The sequence below is a fragment of the Fukomys damarensis genome, unplaced genomic scaffold (assembly GCF_012274545.1).
Source record: "Fukomys damarensis isolate Sample0158 unplaced genomic scaffold, DMR_v1.0_HiC HiC_scaffold_11, whole genome shotgun sequence".
NCBI lineage: Eukaryota > Metazoa > Chordata > Mammalia > Rodentia > Bathyergidae > Fukomys > Fukomys damarensis.
This window is the reverse complement of record NW_022900923.1, coordinates 22,863,448-22,887,125: the sequence shown is the minus strand read 5'-3', so window position 1 is coordinate 22,887,125 and position 23,678 is coordinate 22,863,448. Positions and strand designations below refer to the sequence as shown.

The 23,678-nt window shown below is 34.2% G+C and overlaps 1 protein-coding gene across 2 annotated transcripts in view; it reads left to right on the top strand.

Annotated features, from left to right (window-relative positions):
* Acbd6 (acyl-CoA binding domain containing 6) overlaps positions 1–23,678 on the top strand; it is a 190,310-nt gene that overhangs the window by 121,779 nt on the left and 44,853 nt on the right. Inside the window, exon 7 of one of the 2 annotated variants that reach the window (XM_010630277.1) lies at positions 13,476–13,527. The exons of the other annotated variant lie outside the window; for it this stretch is intronic. Coding sequence (XP_010628579.1) covers positions 13,476–13,520 — 45 coding nt within the window. The 3' untranslated portion in view covers positions 13,521–13,527. Of the gene's footprint in view, positions 1–13,475; positions 13,528–23,678 lie in introns of those variants that run through there. 2 annotated transcript variants of the gene reach the window in all.

Genomic DNA, 23,678 nt, shown 5'->3' with positions numbered 1-23,678 from the left:
TTGAAACAGGGTCTCACTATAGTTGAGACTGACCTGGAACTCACTGTGTATCCCAGGCTGGTCTTGAACTCACAGCAATCCTCCTGCCTCAGCCTCCCGAGTGCTGGGATTACAGGCATGTGCCACCAAGCCCAGCCCTTTGTTGACTTCATTTCTATTTGTGACAGTCTCCCTAAGTTACTGAGGCTGGCCTCTAACTTGTGGTCTTCCTGCCTCAGTAGCTGAAATTACAATGGGCTTATATAAAGCTCAATCCAAATGGCTCAGCTCACCTTTAGGGTCCATCAAGGGTAGTTCTTGCTACTGGTATGTGTATATCTAGGCCTGAAGACTTGGCTAAGGAGCAAGTAAATGAAAGGTGCAGGAAGATATTGAGCTTGAACTTGTGAGTTAAAATGTTTCTATATACCATAGAAGGCCTTTTGTGACGTGAGATGGAACTAAGTGTAGGCTTCTTCATTTATTCTCTTGCTCTGGGCCCACACAAACGTTGAGGGACACCTACCGACCAGCTTGATAATTTCAACACTCTGTAAATCCCCATCAACTTTTACCTATTTTCAGATTAGCCTTCTGAATAGGATTTTGTTTTTAAAATGGGTTCCCTATAAAGGAATATAAACTTTAAGGGTTGAGATTGTGAAGGTAAAGACTTAAGTGTAGTCCTCACTGTGTACTAAAACTTTAGTATTAAGTCTCAGCTTTGGAGGCATTTTGTAAATACTTATAAAATTGACTGTAAAATAAATATTCATTTTCTTATCCAAAGAAATCTATATTTGTAAAGACAGAGTTTTCCTGGTTAACAAATATCAATGCAAAATAAGTCTGAAAATTATGAACAAAGATAATTGCACCAGTATTTAAAAAGCAAACATTTTTATCATTTTTCTATTATACAAAGATATATATCACTCATGTTAGCCTTATAGGATAAAGCCCCATCTTTATCACTTTCCTCACTGCTGAAATAAAATACCCAACACCTACAGTTTTAAAAAGGAGAGGTTAATTTTTACCCACGTTCAGAAGTTTCACTCCGTGTTCATCAGGCTCCATCCCAGAAACAGCATGGTGGAACAGCCTAGGCAGAAGGAAAGTTGCTCACATCATGGCAGCCAGCAAGCAGAGAGCTAAAAAAAGGAGTCAGGGAAGGAAATATATTCTTCCCTGATGACCTTCCTCTTTTGGCCAGGTCACGTCATCCAATAGCATATTCAGCTGTTGAACTCACCAGTAGATGATTCCATTGATGAGTACAGCACCTCCTGGATCCAGCCTCCTTCCACAAACCCCTCCTGTGTCACATGAGGCCTTTGGGGAGGATTCTTGATCTAAACCATAGCAAGCCCATGTAGCATTGTCTTTATTTTATAGTTGTGAGGAAACTAATTCTCAGAGAGGTCATTTGAATTGCTTGAGGATGCAAAACTAGTAAGTAGGATAACCAAAGTTCATTTTGGTGTTTGACTGCAGAGTCTGTGCTTTCTCCCACTGTGTTATGTTATAGTCATATTGTCATATTGTCTCAGTGCTCTTAGAATTCACAGCTTCATATAAAGTCTCTTATTGATGCATTACATGAGAATATAGTGTAAGTTCTCCATCTTTATATTTTCTTAATTAGAATGAAATTCTTATGTGTAGATATTTTATTCATCAAGTTATTTAATGTTTTTGTATTTATATATTGAATTATCACTTCTTTTGCTAAATGTGTGTCTGAGAATGAACAAATGGCTCAGAGTACAGTGTGAATAAAGTTCAAATTACTTTGGATTCAGAGAACACCCAGTGTCATCTTATTTTCACATCTAACTTGAGTTATAGGACACTGTCAAAGTGTTATGACCTGTTATAGTAAATTGTTCCTAATGACTACTTTCTCTGTTGCTATTGCTATAAACCAAAAATTGTTGATATATTACACTGTTGTAAGTAAGCTTGGAAACAAAAGAATTGGTTTTCATCTTTAGATAGTCCATCTTCTTTACCATACAGGTTTCTGAACATCTTAGCTACTACAGTTGAATCTTAACATTTTGTGGTCCTTAAAGTTAATTGTGCCCTCAGAATTGTATTAATTTATAATTCTTGACATTTTAAAAAGTCAGGCAATTCTTCCTCATTGAATTCAGAAATGGATCAGGATCAATCATCTGCCTTAGAAGGATTAACTGAATGTTGAAATGGCTCATTGACAATTTCTGAGATTCATTATTTAAATATATGCATGTTATAAAATATGTTTGGCTGTGCTTTGTTCTGCTGAGTTTAAAATGCTGCTCTAGATGTCACATTATGAGGCAGAATTAAAGATGAAAAAAATTACACACCAAAAAAATGCTCCCAAGTGAGCATTTGCTTATTACTAAGTAAATAGAATAAGTTTTAGAAATCACCAGTTTTACTGATTTGGTGATCATATTGATATACTTACGAAGTAGTTAATAATGCCTAAATGATTAGAATAAGATAATTAAGAAAAATTACTTTTCAAAAGAAATACAGTCTTTCCATAAGTGCCATAGAATATTTATGGATTATATTCAAATACATGTATGGGTCATATTCATGTAGACATGTATAGGGATTGATTATGCACAAAAATCATCAGTAAAAAAATTTGATGATGGGTCAGGGATTTAGCTCAGTGGTGTCGCCACCTGCCTTGAAAGCGAAGACCCCAACTCCAATCCCTGTACCAAAAAACAAAACAAAACAAAAAATTTGATGACTTTTGGGATGATAGCTGAAAAATGAGACTGCAACCCAGTGCTGATCTTACAAAAACCAACTTAGTAGTGGCCACTATAGTAATAGAAATATAATCTGTAAAAACCAGAGCAAAATTTTATTATATATACAGCAATTATTAGTAACTGATATAAAGCATAATGCTTAGATTTTTTTATTTCACGAAGGACAGTAATAAATTTGAAGAATCTAGAAAAAGATTTTTTTTAAATCAGTACTTTAAGAATGGAGTATTTGAGCCAGGGATTCAGCTCAGTGGTTCACCACCTGCCTCACAAGCACAAGGTCCTGAATTCAATCCCCAGTACCAAAAAAAGTACGGTGTATTTGAGGAAAATCTCATGGTTACAAACTGGTATGAGTTTGTAACGTACAATCAAAAGGTCTTTTATTTGTTTGACCCCTACAGTGTGAGCCCACCGCTTATTTGTAATTCACTGGCAATTCACATAAAAGTATGAATTTTGCTTCTCTTGAAAAATTAAAATATAGCAGTCCTAGGCACGTTCCCACATGGCAGCAATACTGCCCTCTGTTGACAGGCTGTTAGCTCTCTGCTTCCCATGCCCTCACTGTTGCTTCCCTGACCCAGATGACCTCACTCTTAATAGTTTCTGCCTGAAGATATTTGAAGGGTTTATAACCTTGTGTTTTCAAAGACTAGATCTGCAGTCAAATTATCTGGATTCCAGTTTCTATTCTGCCACTATGTAACCCTCAGTAAATCCTAATGGTAAAAATTGTAAATGTAGAAAGAAATTTAAAGTTCATCTGATTCAACTTCTCACTTAATGCAGGAATTCTCTCTAAATTCCCAAAAGGTAGTTAACTAGCTCTGTTTGAACATTTCTTTTCACTTTACAAAGTTGCCCATTTCATGTTAGAAAGCTCTAAATTTTAAAAATGTTTCCTACATATTGACTCTGCCTGCCTACCTTTGTAATTTGATTTTAATTCTGACTCTTGAAAATATGAAGAAAAGTTCATATCTCCCTTTCATGTGACAACTATTCTGATATTTCAAAATAATAGTCATTTTCTTCTTAAATTTTCATCAAACTAAATACTTTCATCCTCCTAGTTGCCCATATTATAACATTGATATCATTGTCCCTTTTTAAACATGTAACATTGGAACTGTATATTATATGAGGTGTCTTCTCATTAGTACAGAACAACTGTAACCTAATAGAGATACAATATTAAAGCAAGATATCTATCTTCACTTATTCAAAATGTGATTTATGAAATGTGCTATGCTATCTGAATGAATGGTTTTATAGCAAAGGATTATACAGATGCAGCCATTACATTAGTGTGATTTTAACCAAATCAGTTTCATTATACACTTAATACCCAGACTTTATTGTAGCATTGTTTTAAACATCTGCTATCTTTTTTAAACCAAAAAAAAATTTTTAAAGGAAAGATGGTTTGGACACATCTTGTATTCTTGTTAGTATAATGATGTATGTCAGTGTGCTCATACTTTTAATTTTCCAGGACTTGCAGACTTAATCCCATGAGCTCACTTCCAATATCAGTAAAGGATATGAAGTGTCTGTGTGATTCAAGCTGCCACTTGAGGGTTTCTCCTTCCCATGGAGCTTTCTAATGGAATTCAAGGTTCTCTTTAAGGGTGAGAATTACAAAGTCTTCCCAGGCTGATGTGGGAGGAGGAAGTGCACCATAGGTTCAAGGACACATGTGAAGTTTAATGTACGCAAGCGTTCTCCTGCTTGCTCTGATTGGCAAGGTTAACTCTGAGAGGCTGCAGCTTTTTAAAGTGATTTGATTAGACCCACCACTGTATGCCTTTCACTTCCCCCTCCTTCAAGCACCAAACCATCACCTTCTTTGTCTTTGCAGTCTTTGCTTTACCAGTTACCTTTTTTCCCTGTTTTCATGTCAACTTTGTGAAACAGAATGAATAATTCAGAATAAAATAACTTGTCTTATTGAAAACTTTGATGTGACCTTCATTTTGACTTATAACAAAGAAGTACAAGGTCACTTATATTGCCAATTCATTTTAGAGTAACAGGTACAATTCTGCATTCCTCTATCAGTACTTGGTTTGTGTATAATGAATTCCCTTCACAGCAGATTTTTAAAATACTTTTAATTACAAAATCTTCAACAGTGTACAGAAGAGAACCGTGTGATGAACTTCCATATATGCATCCTCCAATTTCAGCCAATTACCAATTTGTGACCAGTCGTGTTTAATCTAGACTGCTAACCCAGAACTCTAGTTTTTCACCTTTTTACGAAGAATTTGAAGAAAAGGACATGCAAGTAGAATTTTTTACATTGGTTTTTTGAGACAAGGTCTGTCTCTGTAATTCAGGCTGATGTTGAACTTGCTATGGAGCCCAGGCTGGCCTCAAACTCCTGGCAGTTCTCTTGCCTCAGCCTCCCAGAGTGCTGTAACTACAGGCATGCACCACTGCACCCAGCTTGCAAGTAGAATTTTTGCAAATGGTTCTAATAGATTTACATGCTTGCTGAAGCCCTTCAATGAGTGTCTGGAAATACAAGTCTAAAGTAAGAATTCCTGCTTTCTAGTAAAGAGAACATTACATTTTCTCTACTTTTCAATTCTCCTGAATGTCAGGATTTGAGATTAGCATCAAAACAGTCCTGTGGAAACTAGTAAAGTTAACCCAGTGGAAGATCTTGTAATGATTAAATATTCTTTGTGGAATCTTTGTTGTTAACATAGTCCTTTACTTTCATATTCAACCTTTTTTCCCTTAGTTGCTCATTACATTACCTAACAACTCAGAATTTCATATAAAGCTTCTGAGTTGACATTGCTAACAGCTAAGAAATAAAACCTACCCGTGTTCATATAATGGGTAGAATGATAAATAATGACTGCATTAAGTTATTAGGAATGTAAGTTACAAAACTGGGGATCCCATAAAAGAAGATACTAGAGCTATATTAAAATGCTAATTCTAATTATTAATTAAAGCATTTGAGGATTGCTGATTGCACAAAACAAAAAGGCAGTCTTTTTCCTCAGTCTCTTCCATCTCCTTTATCATCTAGTATTTTACTTAGCTTCCCTCAGGAACAGCTGTAGTCATAGGGTAGATTGAAAACATGGTAGTGAAGGCACATATTGTGGTACAGGCCTGTAATCCTAGCTGCTCAGGAGGGTGACACAGGAGGATTGCAAGTTTGAGGCCAGCTGGGAAACGTAGTGAGACTGTTACAAAATAATAAACAGGGTTGGGAATATAGCTCAGTGGTAAAAAAGTACTTGCCTGACATGTGCAAGTCCCTAGGTTCAGTCCCCTGAAATTGGGAGAAAAAAAACAAGCAGTGAAGTAACACTAGTAATCTGAAGGATTCCTCATAGACCCATCTCATTGTTGAGCACCATACCATTTGGCCCTAATATAAAAGTATTTTTAAAAAGCACATATTGAAAAATAGTTTATTTAATTATTATTTTATTTCATAATACTGGGTATATTGTCTCTTGTATTTGGCATGATTTCCTCTCTGTACCCTTTTTAAGACAATAGAGTATGGTACATGTTTCTCAGATGAGTATGGTTTAAAATATTTCTGTAAAAGTGATAGCTCCATGTGTATCACAAAGTAGAGTGCCATTTTTAAAAATAAAATTCTCCTGGTATTCTCTCTACATGTTTTGTAGCTGGAAATACTTTTAGTATTTTATTGAAGTGGGAGGAATCAACAATGAAAATCCCAGAATACTTAATGACTATATCTACTCAATAAATACACCAAAATAAATACATAAGGGATATAGACCACCTCATTATTATGTTTCTAAGAATAAATTAATGTATAACATATATCTATACATAACATATTATAACACATAACATATAAATTGTTTTTTAATTAATGTTCCATGACATTGTGAAAGTTGTAAAATGTGGACTTTTACCCCATTACGGATAGTAATCATTGTTTTCATGGTTTGGGAATACATGGTGTCAGTTTTTGTTGACTGGTATTTCTATCTATTAGAAGGCTGTTGAATGCCTAATCTATATGCTCTCGTTTTGGGGTTGGCTTTGTTCAAGACCACATTCCTGAAGGAATTGTTCAAAAAGCTCAAAACAGAAATACCAATTATAAAAAGTCTGACCATTTTCAATACATTTGAAAATATTTTTTTTTAATTTCTATGAAATTTATTTCAAAGATTTTATGGATTCTATTGTTATTTGTTTATTTATGATTTGAACTGAAATTGAGTTCTGTGCTGTTTGAGGGAGTGCCTTGACCTGCTCTTGATACAGAGAAGTCTTAGAATGTCTAAGCACCTGTTTAAAAAAAAGGGAAGTTGTTTCTAATGAAAACTTTCCCCACCTACAATTTATTAAACCTTGACATACTGCATTACTTAAGAGTTCTCAAAGAAAATTAAAACCCTTTTGACTGGGTTTTGCAATGCAGGGAAATTTTTAGTGACATTTAAAAGGGTTCTCTTGTGTTCCTCTAATGGGATAAATAAAAAAGGCTTGTTTTAGCCCAGCAAATGGGGGGACAATCCAATTTCCTTGATTCCATCAAGACACTCTTAAAGCATTAGCTGTGCAGTAAAAAAAAGAATTCAACTGACCCCCTTTGCCTGATGGCTTTGAAAAGTGTCCTGATGTATAGGTATTTGCCCAACACAGCATACTTGGTTATTGCTCTTCCAACACATCCGTTGATGGAAGAGTCTTATGTGAAACTCCAATAAATGTCAGTTTATGTTATACAACTATAAAAACAGTGTGCCCGACTACAATTCGTTCTCTGATGGGCAGTCTTTCATTTGAAAAGAAATCCTGTCAAGTACAGTATGCTTAAATTTTAAAATTAAAAAATAAAATAAATTATTTAAAATAATATTATAGTAAACTTTTTGTCACATTTAATTACTTCACTGGGGTTGATATTTACTTCTATTTGTCCAAAAGATGATGTTTATTTACAGAGAATATACTAGTATAGGGTAGTGGTCCTCAAATGTTAGCTTATGTTACAGTAACCTAGCACTTGCTAAAACAAATTTCTGGACACATCCCTCAGAGTTTCTGATTCGTTAGTTCTGGGGTGGACTCTGGAATTTCCATTTTTAACAAATTCTCAGGTGAAACTGATACTGCTGGTCTGGATCCCACAATTGGAGAGCTATGGGCCTTGGGAAATGTGCAAAAAAGAGGTACTCACTTCTGGAACACTACTTTGAATTTTGAATCGAATCATTTAGTATGAAATTCATTAACATCTGAGTGCACCCTGCTGGGTGAAAAAATGTGCTGATGAATAGCAATACAGTCTTAAGTGGACATTTATTCAACATTTGGCTCTTTCATTAGCAGTTATTAAAACCCAGGCTGAAAGGAAAAATAATATGAGGATGAACTTTCATTTTAGGGAAGATGCAGGAAAGAAAAGATAGGTCCCTGTGTGTTATTTTGAGAAACCAAACATATAGTCTATGACTAGTTGTGTACTACTAGATTAAAGCTGTTGTTTATGGTATTTGGATATCATAAAAATTCTTTTCAACAAGAATTTCTGCCCTTAACCATGTACATACCCAAAATGCTTTCTTACCAATTCAGATTTTTAAAAGATCATTGATATTTTGATTATTTGAAAAGTGAAAATATTTGTTCTGGGAAATACAGTAATTGTGTTATCCAGAATATTATATTCTGCAACTATAGCAGTACTATCTGCTTTGAAATACTTAGAACTGATATAATGGTTACTTTTGCTCTAGAGTCTAGAGAGTTAGACATGTTACTTATTCATCTGTCCTTAAAATGCACTTGTGAAATAAATAGAAACCAAAAACATTCACTATGATTTGACAAGAAAAAATTATACTGGAAAGAGATTTGCTGAGTTATCCAAAATTCATTGCAGCGAAGCTAGAATAAAAGCTTAGGAATCTAGAGATCCCACTGAAAGAAATCATTCCAGTGGCCAGTTCTGTTTTCTTCTGGCTGAAGAACACATGTGGCAACAACTACACCTATTCTTACAATGTTTAAATACTTTGTAGTGAGTCATCATAGTTTTCTGTTTCATGCATCTGTTCTTTCCATTAGTCCAGGTAAATTCCATCTTAACAAATACTTTTCATGAAGGAGTATGAGGGCCAGGGATTTAGCTCAGTGGTTCTGCCACCTGCAACACGAGCGCAAAGACCCGAGTTCAGTCCCCAGTACCAAAACAAGCAAACAAAAAACATAAAGGAGTATGAACATTTTATATTTGCATACCACTTTAAATTTTAAAAGGAATTCTACATACATTGATATGATATGGTCCTCAAAGCAATTTTTAATGTTTTCTTTTGAAAGTCATTGAGATGCTGTAACTAGAGGTATATGTTTGCCCCCCCACAAGAAAAACCCTATCTCACTAAAAGAACACCATACACCATAGTGTTGTTTTATTTGTTTACACTGTCAACTTTTTAAAATATTTGTTAAATTTGTGGCTGACTTTGAAACAGTTATGTTTTTAAAGATTTACCCTTTGTGCATCCTTTAGAATTAAAGGTCCTATCTTCATTACTTAAAACTCAGTTTGAAAGTAATTAAAGGTGACTTTGAAATTGCCATGGGTTAAATGAATGGAATCGGGTAATCAGCACTTTTCTGGTGCCATGCATTTCCCTAGAGTCCTTTGAGCCCTGCATCTTATGATTCTCTTCTAGTACCAACTTTCTCGTGGCTTTCTTTTTATCTCAGCTGAGGGTAGGTAAATTAAGTCAAATTATAATCTTCCACATTGTACCAAGTATTTTTAAGCTAAACTTGCCCTCTGATACAGTGAGTACCAAGATGGAGTTTAGAGAAGACTGCAGAGAGTAGTTAATCTCTGTGCTGCTCTGATATCTGACAGCTGGTCTGACATGGGCCTGGTGCCAACAGTGTCTTTACAGGCTTTGTGGCAATATTATTTAAAGGAGATTAATCCCTCTAAACCCCTTATATTTTAATTATTTCTGTATGTATTTATAAAACCTGCAGTCTGCTAGTTTCAGGACACAACTGTCCAGGCCTTGTCTTTAACCTGGTTTCCACAATCAGACAAGTACTGTGTATTTCTGTTACCACAAAGGATGGATTACTCATTTCATTTTTAGTAATTATTATTAAAGTTGCTTTTATTTTGCTTTTTTTGTTTCAGTTTTTGTTTTCTTCATTATATTAACAATACTACTTTTTATGTCCTAAAATGCTATTTTTGTATTACATGATCTAAAGTTGTACACATGTAAAAATATTCAAGCCTCTAGAATACTGAGATTAGTATACCTTTCAGGATATTACTTTTTAAAGATGAGTTAGTAAACAGGCCCACCATTCTTTCCAGCATTGCCAGGTAATTTGTTACCTGACTAGAGTATGTAGAACAAAGATTTCTGCATACCCAGTTCATATTATTATGGCCTAAAAATTTCCCCTGAATGTAAGAGTTCACATATGAAAAACAAAAGAATCACGAGAGTTTATGAAACACCCTCTGCTAGCAATAGGGTACAGTATCAGGTGACTGGCACCATGGAAATGCTGCCAAGTCTTTAGCATATAAGGACAGTTTACATCTGTATGTACTCTATTATATGAAGCCACTGAGCAAAGGAAGGTCATTTCAGGTATTAAGAAAAGGAAGGGTTTTGTGGAGAAGCCTGCTGAAGGTCTTTCACCTTCTTAGGGAAACTCTAGTAGGAACTGTCTTGATTCAGAATGTATCTGTAACATTCATATCTTCTAAACACTTGCTTTAGGTAGCTTATTTTAGTATGAAGTTATCTTTTTAGTTACTAGGATCATCCTCTCCTTAATTGGATTTCTTCATTCTTAACAATAAATACTGGCAAAATATTTGGGAAGAAATATCAAAATATTGATACCAAATGTGTTATTATCCAACTTTTCCTTATGATCTATAAGTAGTATTTAGACATTAATATTTCAAAACTTGTATTTCTTATTCCATTCATATAGAAAACATGTTTAAGTCCTAATTCTGCAGTTTGGCTTGCTGTCTTGTTTTGAGCAAGTCATTTACTTGCTGAACTTGAGTTTCCTTGTCCATAAAATAATACCACTAATATCTATCCAACCTACTTCAGAATTTTCAAATAAATTAATTTATATAAAAGTGCTCTGTAAAATACTATGCAAATGTAACTGTATATTCTTGAAGAGCATCTCTGAATCAGAAAAAATCTCTAGCAGATTAAGTAAAGATATTTTATGCTGTGTTTATTTTGTGAACAGTTTGATGTTGGTGTTAATTGAACTTTTTCCTTGCCTATTTCTAAATAATATAGTCATCTCTTCCCAATAATTTGATGTTAAAATATCTTTTAACATAATAGCTGTTATAGACACATAATTATAAAAATTCAATTATAATATAATATTGTATTGCCTAATATATCTTCATTATACAATGTATTCTTATATTTGAACTGTTCCAAACTTCCTGTATTTGCAATATTAACTTTAAAAATCATTCTATGCAAAATTCTAATCAAAACAAGGAAAAATCCATAGTTAGAAATTATTACCCAACTTGAAGACAATTGGAATACACGTCAAAGTTTTAAATAGAAGAGTGTCATGTTTAGGAAAATCCATGTAAAAAGGACAAGGAACCAGATAAATGTTTTTTCCTTTTATTGAGTTTATTGGTACATTTAAGGTATACAGTACAATTACATTCATTATTGGGATTGTGTACCTTTACATGACAGGTCTTGGTTCTCATTTTTTCCCCTTGTCTGTGCCCTCCCTTCACCCCCTCCTCTCCTCCCCATTTACAAACAGTTTATTTCCATTTTTTTCATTTTGTCATAGTTTTTTCTTTGTCTTTATTACCTTTCCCGTACCCTTCCCATTTTCCCTATACCTTTAGCACTTTTCTTCCTATTTCACATGGTCAATTATATCATTAGGACCTTATGTACTATTACAGTTTTTCACACCAGAGAAACTATTCGGTATTTACACATGTGTGACTTATTTATTTCACTTAGGAGTATATCCTCAATATGTGTCCATTTTCCTATGAATGAATCTAATTTCTCATTCTGTATGTCTGAGTAGTATTCCATTTTATAGAAAAACCACATCTTCTTTATCCAGTTTCCAACTGATGGGCAAATGGGCTGTTTCCAAGTTTTAGCTATTACAAACTGTGCCGCTATAAACATTGGTGTGCATATATCACTGTGGTATGATTCTTTTAATTCTTTTGGAAAGATAACCAGCAGAGGGATGGCTGGGTCAAATGGAACCTCTAGTCTCAGCTCTTTGAGGTATCTCCATATTGATTTCCATAGTGGTTGCACCAGTCTGCACTCCCACCAACAATGGAGAAGGGTTCCTTTCTCCCCGCAACCCCGCCAACATTTGTTATTGATTGATTTCTTGATAGCAGCCATTCTTTGTGGGGTGAGGTGGAATCTCAGTGTTGTTTTCATCAGCATCTCTCGAATGACCAGTGATGTGGAACATTTTTTCATATATTTACTTGCTGCTTTTACTTCTTTGTCTGAGAAATGTCTGTTCATTTCAGATGCCCATTTATGAATTGGGTCTTTATATTTGGGGGGGCTGGTTGTTCTGAGCCTAGGTCCTGATGGATTCACAGATAAATTATTAAAGAAGATCTTGTAGTAGTGGATTAGGAGATTACAGTCTGGATAGATTCTGTTACTGTGGAAAAAGAAAGAATTAGAGACAGTACAGATGGAGAATTCAGTCATCCTAACTTGATGAAAGACAATATAAGAAATAAAGACAATAAAGTTGAATATTACTTCAAAAGAACGGACCAAAAAAAAAGTAAGAGACTTGCTTTTGACGTGGCAAATTTGGGGAGGCTATTTTTGAGATCCTTGAAGAAATGTCCTAAGGAAAAAAAAATCATTACATGACATAGAGATGTTTTCCCAAAAGAATGTCAGACTGCAAAAAGAAGACTGAATCTTAATTTTAACACCTCAGAATACTGGAGAATCTCCATATAAATATGTAGATATGCAGAAAAACTCATGAATCCCAGTAGTATTTAGAAGCATAAGCTTTGGGCCAGCCAGAGACCTAAGTTCTGACTCTGCTGCTTGCAAATCATGTGACCTTTGGCATTTTCCTTAAGCTGATTGAGCTTTAGTTTCTTCATTTGTGAAACAAGATGATTTAATGCCTACTTCAGAGAACTGTCAAGTGGATTAAATAGCAGAACATATGTAAATTGCCTAGCATAGTAAATACTATTAGCCACTACCATTATTTTTTAATTTACCGCTGAGAAAAACCAATCTTTCTTGTCATATTTTATTTTGTATACTGTTATATTTTACTTTGTATATAAAATAAAATATTATTAAAATTGCCTGTAATATGACATCTTTGCCTCATGACCATAAAAGATATTGAATATTTACGATATAATTCAAACTTATAGATGTTTTGAAATGTTCTTATTTTTACAATTTATATCATAATACAAAAGTTATTAAATTACAGAAGGGTGGGGAAGTAGAGGTGAAATAGGAAAATAAACTAAAACTAACATTTATTGAGACTCTGTTCCTCTTAATATAGTCATTCATTCCTCTTAATAAAAGTGGTTGTGCCAGACAAATAGCTCAGAATAGTTTTATCTTTGAATATATATTAATTTTGTTACTTTTCTTTCCATAGGATAGGCTAAGGCCTACTTTATTGGATCCCCAGGACAGAATTTAGGCAGCAAGAGTAATATGGACAGTAAACCTGGAAATAAAAAAATCTTTCCTTATTTGTAAATATTTTTAAAATTTCTCACAGAATAAAATGAAAGCTTTAAAATGTGACAAAACCATATTTGTTAATATATGTAGGTGAATAGTTCTGAATTACAGTACTCAAAACTGAAATTGTAGCTTCAAGATACATAAAGAGTTAAATCTCTGAGCTGTAGAAGCAGATTGTGTTTTCCTTTTGTGATCTGGGCTGACAAGACATCAGTATTCTATTCATCTGTTGGGAATTAGGCTGTTAATCCAATCAATGACTCTTGAGTGAGCTGTGGCCTGCCTCCCCCACAGGGGAACAATCGGATCAAACTGCAGATTGTTTAAGAGCACAGTGCTGTCCTCGTGTCAGGTGGAATTCTCAAACGTTCCCTGGTGAATTGGGGATAGGGAAAGCTGTCTTGCCCTATTTATCCTGCTCCTTAAATAACCAGGTATCTGCCTCATCCCTAGGAAACCATTTGGCAGTAATGACAAGAATGCAATAGAAATCCATTAACTTGAACTCAAAAAAATTAGGTGAAAGGAAATAATGTTTTCAAACACCCCACAAAACAACTTATATAAAAGTTTTTTCACTTTATTCATATTATTTCCTATTCTGTAAACCTTAAATCATGGGAGAGCCTGAGCCTATTGTTGTTGATGGTGGTGGTGGTGGTGTTGTTTGCTGTTTTACATTGCTGAATTTTTTTAACCACCACAAGTTCTTTTTGTATATGTCTCTTGGCCTACATATATTTTCGTAAGTCAGCAGGGTACAAATAAATTTTAATATAGATTATGGGAACACTAATTAAATAAAATTTTAATTTAAAAATATCTTTCTCTGAGGAATACTAATTAAATAAAATTTTAATTTTAAAATATCTCAGTCTGAGCATACATAATTTTGACATCTTTTGCAGCCTAGCAAAATTTGATTTCTAATTACTGATTTAATAGTCCATTAAGTACATTTGGAAATTATTATTGAACTGATTAGATAGATGTTCAGAGTTGCAGTTATCCTCTATAAAATGCTGTCCCAAATATTTTCTATTAACCAGTAAGGTGACATGAGCTATCATACAGTAAAATTTCCAAACTGGCAAAGAAAAATTCTCAAGGAAGATATTTATCCCAATCTTAGTGAAGACAGTTTAAAAAATTATTTCATTATCTTTCAACTATATCACATAAGAATATCCCAAAATAATTTCCTAAACCTGCCAACTTGATTTTTCATTCTGTGAATATTTATTTACCACCTTTTATGTACCCAGCTCTCTTCTAGGTATCGGAATTACCACAGTGAACAAGATACTGTCCATACTTTTTTGGCACATATATTCTAATGAGGAAAACATAACAAACAAAATTATCAGATAAGTGTTAAGAAATAAAATGGTTGGTTACTTTGAACAGTGAACAGGTAAGACTTTACTGAGAAAAAGAGAATTGAGCCAACAATTTAATGAAGAGCTGGCGTGCCAAAAATCTCTAAAACAGGAAAGAGTATGACATGCCAGGATCAAACTGCTTTAATATGTACATTATTCTCTAGGCCAGCAGGTTTCAGGCCTGGCAAAGCATCTGAATATTCTTAGGAAATGTATAAAAATAAAAATATCTGAGCCACCAGCCCTAGAATTGCTGACTCCAGAGGACAGAATGGGATGGAGTCTATATAAACATGGTATGGAGTGCCAAAACCCTATCTTGAATGTGTGATCCTCCTGCCTCAGTCTGGCAAGAAACTCTCAAAATTTTTTAAAAATTTTAAAAGGTGCAGTAGCCAACAATGCCAAAACTGTCCAATAGAATAAATATACCAGGCAGGATGAGCAGCTAAGCAGAAAGGAAAAAAAGGAAATTGGCAACAGGAAACTAATACAATGACAAGAATAAGTCAGTACATTTCAGTAATAGCTCTCAATGTGAATGGTCTGATTTCCCCAATCAAAAGGTACAGATTGCTAGAATGGATCAAGAAGCAATACCCAATGGCTATATACACGAAACACATCTTTGTGCTTCTGCAGCAGCACATTTACAAGAAACACATTTAATCATTTTTTTTAAACTCATAGACTAAAAATCAAAGGATGGAAAACAAGACTCCATGCAATAAGAACTTGAAAAGAAGGAGTGGCTATCCTGTCTTCAGACAAAGCAGACTTCAAACCAAAGCCAATAAGAAGAGGCAAAGAAGGTCACTACATGTTGGTTGAGGGAATAATTCAACAAGAAGAGATAACAACCCTAAACATATATGCACTGAACATTAGGGTACCCCACTCCATTAAAAATAACATTACTGGAACTAAGATAAACATCAACACAGATTAGCAGGGGACCTCAGTACCCCACTGTCATAACTAGCTCAAACAGACAAAGAATCAACGATCAGGGCTGAGAGATGTGTTTTGCTTTGTTTTGCTTTTTAGTTTTTTTGGTACTAGGGATTGAACTCAGGACTTTGCACTTGTGAGGCAGGCAGCGGAAGAGAGGCATGTATTTTGAAAACTATCTGTTCAAAAATTATAATACTTTTGAAATTTCATAAAGCTGAAGTCTGAATGATATATGTAATTTTCAGCCTTAAGATAGTTTTTTAAAACTTTAGAAGTTCTTATTACTCCACAGAATAACAAGGAACCTTAAGAGTATGGCACTGTCTTGAAAGAAGATATTAGTAGCCCTTTTTTTTCTATTTTTGGTTATAAATGCCTCATAATTCCCAAAGCAATGCTGGAAACCATTAAATTGGCCATATTTTGTACAGTGGTGTTAATTTGCCATTGCCTCAAGTAAAATTGCTTTCCTACATTGGTAATGTTAGAGCCTGAGGAGCAGTTATCTTTTTATTTATTAGTACATGTTTGCAGTGCATGCATTTTACAGTCGTCTTAGGTAGTTGGTACGTGTACATAATATTGCTTTTCTTTTTTTCTTGAAAGAAGATATTAGTAGCCCTTTTTTTTCTATTTTTGGTTATAAATGCCTCATAATTCCCAAAGCAATGCTGGAAACCATTAAATTGGCCATATTTTGTACAGTGGTGTTAATTTGCCATTGCCTCAAGTAAAATTGCTTTCCTACATTGGTAATGTTAGAGCCTGAGGAGCAGTTATCTTTTTATTTATTAGTACATGTTTGCAGTGCATGCATTTTACAGTCGTCTTAGGTAGTTGGTACGTGTACATAATATTGCTTGTTTCTTTTTTTTTAAATCTCTTTCCCTCCCCCTTTCACTCAGTCCTCCTCTAATTCCGTTTTCCTCCTTGTTCTTATTGTTGCTTCTGTTAATCCTAGTTCATGTTTATGGCATATAATGTCAGCATTCATTGAGGTTATTAGGATCCTGCACATGGCATATCCTCTATTTCCCATTCTCTTCACCCTTCACCCTTGATTCCCTAGACCCCTTCCATCTGCAAGAGATTTATCCCCTTGTCTCATTCTATCCTTCCCTTATTTTTCTCTTAGTTTGTACTTTTCCTTACTCAAATTAGAGATACCTTATGGTATTCAAGATTGTGTGTCTGACTTATCTCACTCAGCATTATATTTTCCAGGTCCATCCATTTTCCTACAAATGTCTCAAATTTGTCCTTTTTTTTTTTTTTCATCATTGAGTTTGTTGGTGCATTTTAGGTATACAGTACAGTTACATTCATCATTGGGATCTTGTACCGTTACATGACAGGTCTTGATTCTCATTTTTCCCCTTGTCCCTGCCCTCCGTTCACCCTCTCCTCTCCTCCCCATTTACAAACATTTTATTTCCATTTTTTCATTTCTCCTGTTTTTTTCTTTCCCTTATTACCTTTTCCCTACCCTTCCCACTTTCCCTACACCTTTAGCCCTTTTCTTCCTATTTCACATTGTCAGTTATCTCATTAGGATCTTATGTACTATTACAGTTTTTCACACCAGAGAAATCTGTCCTTCTTTATAGCAAAGTAGCATTCTGTTATATATAGATATCACATTTTCTTTTTCCACTAATATACTAATGAGTATATAGGTTGCTTCCAGTGTTTAGCTATTATAAATTATGCTGCTATAAACATTGGTATGCCTATATCACTGTAGTATGATGTCTTAAGATCTTTGGGGAAGATATCTACAAGGGAGATATCTGGATCATATGGAATTTCTAATTTTAGTTCTTTGAGAAATCTCTATACTGATTTCCTTGATTGTGCTAGTTGACATTCCCACCAACAATATAGGAGGGTTCCTTTTTCGCCACAGTCATGCCAGCATTTGTTATTGTTTGATTTCTTGATTATTGTCATTCTTTCTGAAGTAAGATGGAACCTTAGCATTGTTTTAATGGCCAAGATGTTGAACAGTTTTTTGTGCATTTGTTGTCCATTTGTACTTCCCTCTATGAAGTGTCTGTTCATTTCACTTGCCCATTTCTTGACTGGGTCTTTAATTTTAGGTGGTCTAATATTTTTGAGTTCTTTGTATATTCTACGTACTAGTTCTCTGTCTGAGGAGCAGCTAGCAAAATTTTTTCCCATTCTGTAGGTTTTCTCTTCAGTCTAATTGATTCTTTCACTACAGAAAAGAAGTTTTTTTAGTCTGATACAATCTCATTTATTGATTCTCCCTGTTATTTCTTGTGCAGTTGTGGTTGTGTTTAGAAAATCTTTTCCTATATCTGTGGTTTCAAGTGTTTTACCTATTTTATCTTCTACTAGGTTTAATGTTTCTATTTAGATCTTTGATTTATTTCCATTTTAACTTAGCACATGTTGAGAGAAAAGGGTCCAGTTTCAATCTTCTGCAAACAGTGACGCAGTTTTTCCAACACCACTTGTTCAATAGGCTATTTTCCCTCCAACCTGTACTCTTGGCCCTTTGTCAAAGATCAAACAGCTGAATGTGTCTGGGGATGTTTCTGTATCTTCTGTTCTGTACCATTGTTCCATATATTTGTTTTTGTTCTAGTACCATGCCATTTTAATCATTATTGCTTTGATAGCTTCAAGTCAGGTACCGTGGTACCTCAATTCACAAACTTAATTCTTTCTATGATTCTGATCACAGAATTTATTCCATGATTCTGGTTGCAACCAAACTGCAAGCATGTACACACAGGAAACACTGTATGGTATGGCCTCTTGCTTTGTTCTTGTTGGCCAAGATTGCTTTTGCTTTCTGTGTCTCTTCTAGTTCCATATGAATTTTGGGATTTTTTTTTCTCTAGATCTGTAAAGTACATTGTTGGTATTTTGATTGGGACTGCATTGAATCTGTATAACAGTTTTGAGAGTATGGCCAATTTGCCAGTATTCATTCAGCCTATCCAGCAGCAGGGGACATCTTTCCATTTTCTGATATCCTCTGCAATCTCCTTTATCAGAATGCTGTAGTTTTCTTTGAAGAGGTCATTTACTTCCTTTGTTAAGTTAATTCCTGGGTATTTCATTTTTCTTAAAGCTACTGTGAATTTTTGTTTTCATAGTTACCTTTTCATCTCGTAAATTATTGATGTACCCAAATGCTAATGACTTTTGTGTGTTAATCTTACATCCTACTACTTTACTGAACTTTGTTAGTTTTTATATCCTGCTATGTTGCTGAAGTTTTTTATTAATTCTGGTAGAGTTCTTAGGCCTTCTATATACAGTATCATGTCATCTGCAAATAACAATTTGAGTTCTTCCTTTCCCATATGTATCCTTTTTATTTCTTTCTCTTGGCTGATTGCTCTGGCTACTGTTTCAAGTACTGTGTTGAATAGAAGTGGTAATGCTGGGCATCCTTGTCTTGTTTCTGATTTGAGGGGGGATCCTTTTTGTTTTTCCCCATTTAACATGATGCTGGCTGTTGGTTTGTCATAAATAGCCTTTATCATATTCAGGTATGGCCCTTCTATACCTGTTTTCTTCAGGGTTTTTATCATGAAAGAGTTTTGGATTTTGCTAGAAATCTTTTCTGCCTCTCTTGATATGGTCATGTGGTGTTTTTTTTAACCTTCTTTCTGTTCATGTTGCATATTACATTTATTTACTTATGTATGTTGAACCATCCTTGCATTGCAGCAGTTATCTTGATACAGGTAAAAGAGAGATTACACCCTAAGTGTCCGTTACATCCTGGAAGAAAAAACTACTACTTCACAATGTGAAGTGTTTTGCATTCTACATAAGTAAACTTGATGGATGAAGTGGATCTAGTGGATGAGTGATTGTAGTGTTCTTTGAATTAGTAAACAGTACATCTATGCCAGTCATTACAACAAGTTTTATATGTGTTCTTTATGGTTTGTTCTTATAGTGCAAATAAAACTCAAAGTCTGATTGGAGGGAAATCAGTTTGTTCAACAAAAGCATTTACAAAATGGAATTTGAGGGCCGGGGATTTAGCTCAGCGGTTCGGTGGCCTGCCTTGTAAGCGCAAGGACCGGAGTTCAATCCCCGGTACCAAAAAAAAAAAAAAAAAAAAAAAAAAAAAAACCTGGAATTTGATCACTATAAATTGTTTTCTAATATAAGATGTATTCAATTGTGTCTTTAAGTAACATTTTCTATCATAGATTAAAACTTATAATGAAAAAAAATCAGCATTGAGCCAAACCTTCCAATAAATGGACTTAATAGATATCTAGAGAGTGTTCTGCCCAACAACAGAATACACATTTGTCTCAGCAATACTTTCTGCAAATAGACCACGTGCTAGCCCCAAAACTAAACTAAATGCAAAAGAATCAAAATTATACCTTGAATATTATCAGATCGTAACGCAGTGAAATCAGTGGCAAAAGAAAGCATATGAAGTATGCAAATATATGGAAATTTTAAAATATTATCTTGGCTAATCAATGGGTCATGGGAGAAATGAGATAGTTTCCAGAATCAGACAATGCCAGCACAATATTCCAGAATTTATAGGAAACAAGAAAAGCAATCCTAAGGGGGAAGTTGTAGCTGTGAATGTACATACCAGGAAAACTTATTGAGCTTAAATAAATAACTTAATGATGCACCTCAAGATCCTAGAAAAATAAGAAAATTCCACATCCAAAGTTAGTCAAAGGAAGGAAATTATAAAGATCAGAGCGGAAATTAATAAAATTGAGACTTAGCACTACAAATAATCACTGAATCAAAGAGCTGATTCTTCAAAAAAATAAACAAAATAGACAAACCTTCAGCCAATCTTACAAAAGAAAGAAAGAAAGAAAGAAAAGAAAGACCCAAATTATTTTTTGGTTGTTATTGTTTTTTTTACTTTTGTTTGAGACAGGGTCTCACTGTGCAGTTTAGGCTGGCCTTAAACTCACTAGGTAGCCCAGGCTGGCCTCAAACTCAAAACAGTTTTCCTGCTCAGCTCCTGAGTGCTGGGATTACAGACATGCACCATCATGCCTGGCCCATTTCTTTTATTAGAAATTAAAAAAGCAAAATCACAGCAAACATTGCTGAAATCCAGAAGATTATTAGTAACTACTTCAAAAACCCGTACTCCAATAAATTTGAGAATCCAGAAAAAAATGAATAGATTCCTAGATACATATTAATTACCAAAGCTGAACCAAGAAGATATAAAAATCCTGAATAGTCCAATAACAGGCAATGAAATTGGAGCAGTAATTAAAAAAAAAAAAAAAAACTAAGAAAAGCCTAGGACCCAAATGGATTCACCATTAAATTCTATAATAATTTCAGGGACAACCTAATGCCAATACTCTTTAATGAAATTGAAAGAGAAAGAGTATTCTCATGGTCTTTCCAGGAAGCTACCTGATTCCAAAAACAGACAAGGATCCAACCACAGAAAAGAACTACAAGCCAATCTCTTCAGTGAACATAGACACAAAGATCCTCAACACGATGTCAGCAAGCAGAATGCAGCAAATCATCAAAAAGACCATACATCTTTACCCAGTAAGATTCACTCAGGAATGCAGAGATGGTTTAATATATGCAAAGAAATAAATGTAATCCATCACAGAAGCAATGACAAAAATCATATGATCATCTCAATAAATTCAGAAAAAGCATTTCACAAATCCAATATCCATTCATGAGAAAATAGGTATAGAAGGATTGTATCTCAATCTGATAAAAGCCATTTATGACAGACCTACTTCCAACATCATATTAAAAGAAGAAAAGCTGAAAGCATTCCCTCTAAAATCAGGAACAAGACAAGGATATCCACTATCACTGCTTCTGGAAATTAGTATAGAGATTCCTCAAAAAAACTAAAAATAGAAATTCCATCAACCTCACTATTCCGCTTTTAGGTATCTTCCCAAAACAGTTAAAGAAGGGACTGGGGATTTAGCTTATTGATTCCATGTCTGCCTCACAAGCTCAAGGTCCTGAGTTTGATCCCTAGTACTGGGGGGAAAAAAGAGGGGGCAGGATGGAGACAACCAAAACAGTTAAAGACATCATGTTTCAATGATACATTTGTTTATTTATAACTGCACAATTCATAATGTCCTATATGTCTGTCAACAGATGAATGAAGAAAATGTGGTATGTATAAACAATGGCCTACTAGTCTGCCATATGCCATAAAAGAGGATTAAATTTGATTATTTGTAGGAAAATGGATACAACTTGAAACCATAATGTTAGGTGAAATAAATCAGATATACAAGCTTAAATATCACATGATTTCTCTTATACCCAAAATATAAATAAAGAGCAAATAAAAGACAGATGATAGGAGATAGTGAGGAAAACAAATTATCTGCAAGGTATTTCCCATTTAGAATATCAGTCACTGCTATCTATCCCTGGGGGGCATAGTACCTCTTTTCTTTTTTATAATGTTAACCAGTGAATATGTGAGGTGGAATAATATTTAGTTGTGTATATAAACCACATTTTGTTTACTCATTCATCTATTGATGGACATTTTGTTGGTTTCACCTTTTGAATATTGTGAATAATGCTATGAACAGTGTACATACTGTTCCACTCCCTACTTTTCCAGGTCTTTTGCACATCTATGTATGTTATGTTTTATAGAGTTATTTATCATGACTAAGAGAGTAATTACTAGAAATATAGTATCATATAGACTATCATAGGGATAAAGTCAACAATATACATATAGTATATAATATAATTCATAACAGCTAAATTTTGGAAGCATTTTATGTCCATCAACAGAATAAAAAATGGTATTTATACACAATAGAGTATGACTGTGATATAAAGAAGGATAATTTTGAGTTGTTTGTAAGAAAATGGATGCACTTTGAGATCATAACGTTAAGTGAAGTAAATCAGACATACAGCTTAAATATCACATGACTTTTCTTATCAGGAGCTCCAAACATAAAGAGCAAAATAAAAGATAGATAATAGGAAATGAGATAGATCTTTTGCCAAAGGGAAATGGAATAAGTGATGGAGGTGGGGAATAAAAAAGAATTATGTGTTATGTACATGTACCAGCTCCCCATAAGAAATGTAACCATCATGTGCTGCAAACATTATTAAAAAGTAAAAATTGAAAAGAATAATGCAAAATTTCTGACTTAAACAATATTACGTTCTTTTGTATGATGGGGAGATTGATAAACAAGTCAGTATACCTTAAAAAAAATTACACATGAGAAAACTGACAACCCAGAGATAATTCAGTTCAGCTCAAATATTTTTACTAAATATTTCATGACCTGGATATGACAGAACACTAGTAGACACAAAAGAAGTAAAAACAATGGTCTCTGCCCTCGGGTTATGTACAGTCTAATTGAGACAGTAAGATGCTTATTAAGTAACAGTTATGAGCTGGTCTGGAATCAAGTACCATACTGAATAGAGAATGCCTTGGCAGAGGTAATAGAGAAAACGGGAGAGATTAATAGGGGCCATAGAGACATTTTTTAAGTAAATTGTGGCCCATCATGAACTATAAAGGCTAAGTGATATTTGATGGATGCTGACATGAAAATACATACAGATAGCATAAACAGCTCATCTGGAAATGCTCAGATTAAAGAATTTGGACTACTCTTTGGGTGTGTGTGTGTTTAAAATAGTATGTAATATAATGAATTTTTTAACATTAATCTAGTGATAGTACTATACTGTTATTAGGAAGGAATGCCAGCAAAGATACCTTTGTATTAATTCCAGTAAGA